Source organism: Echinops telfairi, unplaced genomic scaffold (genome assembly GCF_000313985.2).
Source record: "Echinops telfairi isolate 266 unplaced genomic scaffold, ASM31398v2 ScPeMD7_655;HRSCAF=1070, whole genome shotgun sequence".
NCBI lineage: Eukaryota > Metazoa > Chordata > Mammalia > Afrosoricida > Tenrecidae > Echinops > Echinops telfairi.
The window spans coordinates 17,946,588-17,952,683 of record NW_022104553.1 but is presented as its reverse complement, the minus strand read 5'-3'; the positions used below and the strand labels follow the sequence as shown (position 1 = coordinate 17,952,683).

Genomic DNA, 6,096 nt, shown 5'->3' with positions numbered 1-6,096 from the left:
GCTTATCTGCCTCCTTCAGGGGCCCAGGAGTCCCTGGCTGCCGGCCGGTGTCCAGAACCCTGGGTCTTCTTTCCCTTTGAGGATCAGTATGTTTTTCATCCTACAGCCTTTGTTCTCACGGGAAAAACAAAACTGTTTGCTGCCATGAGTCAATACCAATTCATGGTGACCCAGAAGCACAGGGTTTCCCAGGCGGGCTTCACAGGGGCAGAAACCAATGTCTTTCTCCCTTGGGACTGGTGGTTTCGAACTGCTGACCTTGCACTCAGCAGCCCACCGCCCAGACTACTACACCAGGGCTTCTAACTGCTCAGCACAACGCTGTCCCTGCTTTAGCTTCATGTTCCTTGGCAACCAGTTAGAAATACAAATTCCCAGGCCCCACCCCAGTCCTGCCAGGGTTCCCTTCATCACATTTGCATGGGATCAAGTTTGTGTCCCATTCTCCGGGTGAGGAAGGCTACTGCCCTCACCCTCGAACCCCCAGACGCTCTCCGTCTGTGGTCCATTCCCAAGGACCCAGACATCCAGACACCCCCTGCTCTGGAACGGAGACTGCAGTTCCATTGTCAGATGAATTTTCAGTTGAGGGAACCATCAGCACCAGGGAGGCCCACACTTCTCAGAACCATCAAACTGTCAGAGATCCAAAGGGCAGCATTTAGCCGAGGGACAAAGTTCAGCAGGGCTAGGGGAGGAGGTGGGAGGTGGGGTGGAGGGATGGAGGAGCCAGGAAGCAGGAAGCAGTGACATGAGGGATGGTACGTTGTGGGCACTGCAGTCAGTGACCTGAAACAAAATGTGTATGAATTGTTGGGGGGGGGACAGATCTGCCCTGTCCACAATAAAAAGCGAGGAGGGTAGGATGGGGAAAGAACCCAGAAGCCATCTTCCCTCTTTCTCTCAAAGACTCAGAGCCATTGCTCTCTGTCTCCTCGGAACCCAGGGGTCTTCAAGACAAAACAAACACAACCAAACCTAAATCCAGACCTCAACTTTGTGCCAAACCATCGGCAGGCCTACGAGGTAAATAGGAACTCCACACCATGCCAGGCTGGCGGCTGGCGCCTCCACCCTCCGCGGCGATGCCAATCCATCTGTAGGACCCTACAGGGCAGGGTAGAACTGCCGCTTCAATTTCCAGGACTGTAACTCTTTAGGGGGGTAGAGTCCAATCTTTTTCCAGAGGAGAGGCTGGTGGTCTCCAACTGCTGCCTTGGCGATCAGCAGTCCAATATGTAACCAGGGCTTCTGGTGATGGGAAATGCACACTCACTGCCACAAGCAGCCATCCAGATCAAAAGGGCAGCCGCTGCCCAGAGACAAAAGCGCAGAAGGCAGGAAGCGATCGGAAGGGAGGAGGACTAGCCATGGGAAACCCAGGAGGACGCGGGTGTGCTCTTACATTGTGGAGGGAGTCCAGGGGCAGTTCTACCCTGTCCTGTGCCTCCTCCTCTTCCTCCTCAGTGAGAGACCTGCTCTTTCCTGTCTCACTAGAGACAGACTCAAGAGGAACCCGAGATTAACAGTCTCATTAGCATCACGAAGACAATGCATGGCCCAGTTGCAAGATACGCACTCCCGGTCTATCAGAAAGGAACCCGGAACCCTGAGTCGATTCTGCCCCCTGGTGGCTTGCTGGGGACCTTCCAGGACAGAGCAGAACTGGCCCTGAGTTCCGGAGGCTGGAAATCTTTACGAATGGAGGCAGCCTCATCTTTCTCCTGAGGCATGGCTGTCACATTCGAACTGTTAACCTTGGGGTTGGATTTTTTTCTTTTTTCAGGTGTAGGGGGTAGGGAGGGGCAGGAGCGGGGGTGCGGGGGTGGGGGTGGGTGGGAGGACAACACAATTTAACCCATAACAGGGCCTGTCCTGTTCATTGCAGTATGTTGAGCCATAGCAACACCGGGCTCCACATGTCAATAGCACCCCCCCAACAAGTGGCATCAAAAATGCACCCAGACGCTGATATATGGGGGAGCCGGAGGGGGGGTGAGCACGAGAGGAAAAAATCCACCCCGTCCCCAGGGAGGGCCCTTGGTCTAAACACTGGTGCTCCTTGGGCATGCGTGGACTTGGCCTTCAGCCCTAGAATTGACAGGTCACCCCTACCTTGATGGCGTTCATGTGTCCAATTCTAATGCCCAACCCTGCCCTGAACCATGAACCTACTCATCACATATAAGTGATGGAGCTGAAACCCACTCCGGACCCTCCCACCTGCTGTTGCCAGTTGCCAATGAGTCGATTCTGCGCCAACACAGAGTGAAGCTGTCCCCGGGGGCTTCCCAGGATGGAATGGTTACAAACGCGGACAGCCTCATCTTCTAACCACCGATTGGCACGTGGGTCAAAGCAAAGGCCTTTGGCGGTTGGCAACCAAGTGTGGAACCACTGCGCCACCAGGGCTCCGTTCTGTAACGATTTACAAGTGAGCAAACCCAGTGACGGAGTGTGACAGTTCTGGGTTGCTATCCGTGGAAACGGCGTCGACGTCACCTAACGGCAATAATGTGCACAGAAGCAGATCACTGGGCCTCGTTCTTTTTACACGGCGGCCCTGGGGGGTGTCGAACTGGCGGCCTTTCCGGTAGCAGTTGGGAGCAAACCATTTGTACCACCAAGAACTTCCTCTTCATCCAACCCATCACCAAGACCTTTTCCCATCCACTCCTTCACTGGAAACGGCCCTGCCATCCTCCTAGGTGCTCACACCCCTACCTTGGAGGGTGACAGGGTTTTTTCCCCTATTTAAAAAAAAATTGTTTTAGTGCCCAAAGCCAGGATTGAACTTTTTTTTTTCTTCCTTTCTATGTGTGTGTGTGTGTGTGTGTGTGTGTGTGTGTGTGTGGACAAGGGAGCCTCAAAAAGTTTGTGGGAAAGTTTCATCCGTCAAATTCTTTCCCTCGGGAACTTTCTAAAGGCTCCTTATAGAGCGAGGCCTCGTCGTATCTTTTTCATGTTTTAGCTCAAGAGCCACTCTGTGAAACAGGTAAAAGCATCAACCCGATTGAACAATTGGGGATGCCATGAGGGAACCCCAAGAGGTCACCTAACCCCTCCAACGTTTCTAAGTCACCAGCAAGGCTAAGATTTCAAAAGGCTCCTGAGGCCACTGGTTGAAATTTCTTCAGGACAGGGCTTCTGCTGAATCAGGCTGACCTTACGGAAGTAGAAACTGACACCTACAACGTGGGTGGGGGTAAGGCTTACCTCAGTGGGCTGAGCATGGCGGAGGCCTACAAGGCTGGAAACTACAACTCCCATGAGCCTCGGGGACTGAAGCCCAGTCAGAGACCACAGGCTGCCCCGGGGTCTGCTGGGAGTAGTAGTTCTCTGGTGGGCTCACCTCAGCACGTAGGAGCGCACGGGTGCGCTCTTGTAGATATACTGCGCCAGCCACCACTGCACCGTCATGTTCCAGTACCGCATGCCATCCCGCACGCGCACGCAGAAGTCTGTGCCGTAGCAGTCGATGTTGCGGATGGTCTCATAGTCGTACTCCAGGGCGGCCGCTTTCTCCGGACTGGGGGGTGGAGGATGAGGGTGGGGGACAAACATGCAACTCAGCCAGACCCCCTCCCTGACACCTGCACCTGTCCCAGCCCGGGAAGGAAGCTAAGGTGGGGTATCTGATCCAGCAACAGCTCGAGGGCCGTTGGACTAGCTAGGATGGTCCAGATTGCCAATGGTAGGGTTCTCCTCTTGGTAACGGGCCTAGGCAGCCACCCAAGAGCCTCAAAGGCTACGGTTGCTAAGCTATACATCCTTAGCAACCTGACCCTCCATTGGGCTTAGACACACCGAGGGGCAAAGTCTTTCCTTAGCAACCAAGGGGGCTCTGTTCTGAGAAGCTTCCTAATAAGGTCGGTTCCAGACTAGCTGGAACTGTGGTTGCTAGGGAAGTATTACCCCTAACAACAAGGTAATTCACGGTTGCTAGGGAGCGATGATCTGGCCTACGTGAAGTGACAGTGACGTAGTGATGGCCTCCGTTGCTAGGGAAAGGGCATTCCTTAGCAACAAGGCCTCGGTGTTCAGCAAAGCTCCGGAAACGGGCCTTTTCCAGGCTGCTGGAGATGCGTCCTCTCTAGCCGGGTGGTGGCTGGCAATGGGGCTGCTCATGAGGAAGGGGCTGGACAGGGTTAGGGATCCACTTTCGTGTCCACATTTTCTAGAGGGGACGACTTCCTGAGAACCAGAAATCAGCCCCTGGTCACTTGGGCAGTGGCAGTAAGTTCCTACGGTAGGACTACTCCACCAAACGGAATGGCAGCTCCTGACTGCTAAAGGAATAGTACAAAGAGCCCCGGTGGGCGTGGTTAAGTGCTCAGCTGCTACCCAAAAGGTTGGTGGTTCAAATTCCACCAGCAGCTCCAAGGGAGAAAGATGATGCTATTGGCTCCTATTCGGTTTACAGCCTTGGTTATTCTATGGGGTGGTTCAGTGACCTATAGGGTTACTATGCGTCAGAACCGACTTGGATAACCACAGCTAACAGGTAAGAGGATGGTACCAAGGCATAGGGGCAGGTCATAATTTACATTCCAAGACTTCTGCCCTGCTCCTGGTTCCCATTTTCCTAGCAACACAGCTGGGGCGTTACCTCCCTAGCGGTCCTATTTCCCAACAACCGCTCCTTGGGAGAAGATACGTCCTTAGGAACCCTATGAAGCAGTTCTCTGTTGTAAAGGGTCGCTATGAGTCGGAATCAACTCGACAGCAATGGGTTTGGTTTGGTTTTATTCTGATGGTGGCACAGCGGTTAAGCTCTCGCCTGCTAGGCTGCCAGCCCAGCGGCCAGCGTTGCGGACTTGCCCAGCGGCTCCTCGGGAGAAGGACCTGCTCCCTTCAAGGTGACAGCCCAAGGTACCCTATGGGGGCAGTGGTACTGTCACACGGGGTCGCTGTGAACTGGAATGGACTGGGCACCTGACAGCAATAACACAGGGGCTGGGGGAGGGAGGCAGTTATCACTAGCAACGAGGCTCACTCCACCTTTAACAGGGGTTCAGCTTCCTCAGCTGCGGGAGGAAGGCGGTCCGAGGTGGCTTGGCATGGCGGGCCTTCTGCTAGAAGGTAGGACAGGCAGAGAAGCTACTGTCTAAGGAACACAGGGTTGAGGGTACTGTACACAGGAAGGGGGGGGCCTTCCTCCACACAGGACTTGGTTGACCTGGCGGACATTTTTGTAGCAGCAAAAAGCAACCCTTCCAGGAAGAAGCGGCATGGTCCCCCACCTCTCAAGCAGAGGCGAGTTTGGTTGCTAAGGAATCCTTTGCCTAGCAACCGGGGGCGCCCCATCACAAGGGCATCACAGGTGACCAGGAAAGACCTGGTTTTGGGGTGATGCTTCCATGGCAACAGAGGAGGTGCCACCTTCCCGTTCCTTTGCAACCACCCGAGACTCCCCACCGTGGCGTCTCCGGTGTGTGTGCAAACGCCTAGCCGTAAGGCTGCGGGTTCAAGCCCAGGCAGAGGTGCCAGGCAATCTGCTGCCCGGAGGTCACATGGCCCTGAAAAGGAGCCGCTGTCCTGACACACACACGGGAACGCTGGGAGTCGCAAGGGACCCGAGGGCCAGGGGCAATGCAGCTAAGGGGCTACAGCGCTACAAGGGGGTGCGGGTGGGGTTAGGCTTCTGGGAAGAGAAGGTGGTGTTTGCCTACAGATGGCCAGCCTGCCCCCCTGCTCCCCGCACGCGCTCTCTCGCTTGTCCTAGGGGCAGGGCCAGCCCATGGTGGGGGCTCCGGGGGTGTCTGGGAGAGCCTCCCGGCTGCCTGACCTGCTGGGGGGTGGGCATTGGAGGGTGGGGCCGCCCCCGGCCCGGGCTTTGGCGGCCACCGGGTAGGCCCCAAAGCCAGCGGCAATGCAGCCGCACTCGGCTGCAATCCAGGCCACGTAGAAGCGCATGCGGAAGGCGAAGAAGACGGGGATCATGTAGAAGAGGCGCGCGGGCAGCGGGCGGGCGTAGAAGGCGTCCTCGCGCACGGCCTCCAGCGGGAAGAGGTGCGAGGACAGCAGGAAGAGCAGGCCAAAGAGCGGGGCCGGCCAGGCGCGGCGCAGCAGGGGCCGCAGGCTGGGCACGGCCCC

At 56.2% G+C, this 6,096-nt stretch overlaps 1 protein-coding gene across 2 annotated transcripts in view; it reads right to left on the bottom strand.

The window, feature by feature from the left end:
* Positions 1-6,096, bottom strand: part of MBOAT7 (membrane bound O-acyltransferase domain containing 7) — an 18,932-nt gene that overhangs the window by 1,400 nt on the left and 11,436 nt on the right. For both annotated transcript variants that reach the window (XM_030886247.2, XM_030886248.2), the window contains 2 exons: positions 5,789-6,096; positions 3,353-3,529 (listed from right to left, as the gene is read on the bottom strand). The exon at positions 5,789-6,096 is cut by the window's right edge and continues 1 nt beyond it. In XM_030886247.2, the coding sequence (XP_030742107.1) occupies positions 3,353-3,529; positions 5,789-6,096 (485 nt within the window). The remainder of the gene's footprint in view (positions 1-3,352; positions 3,530-5,788) is intronic.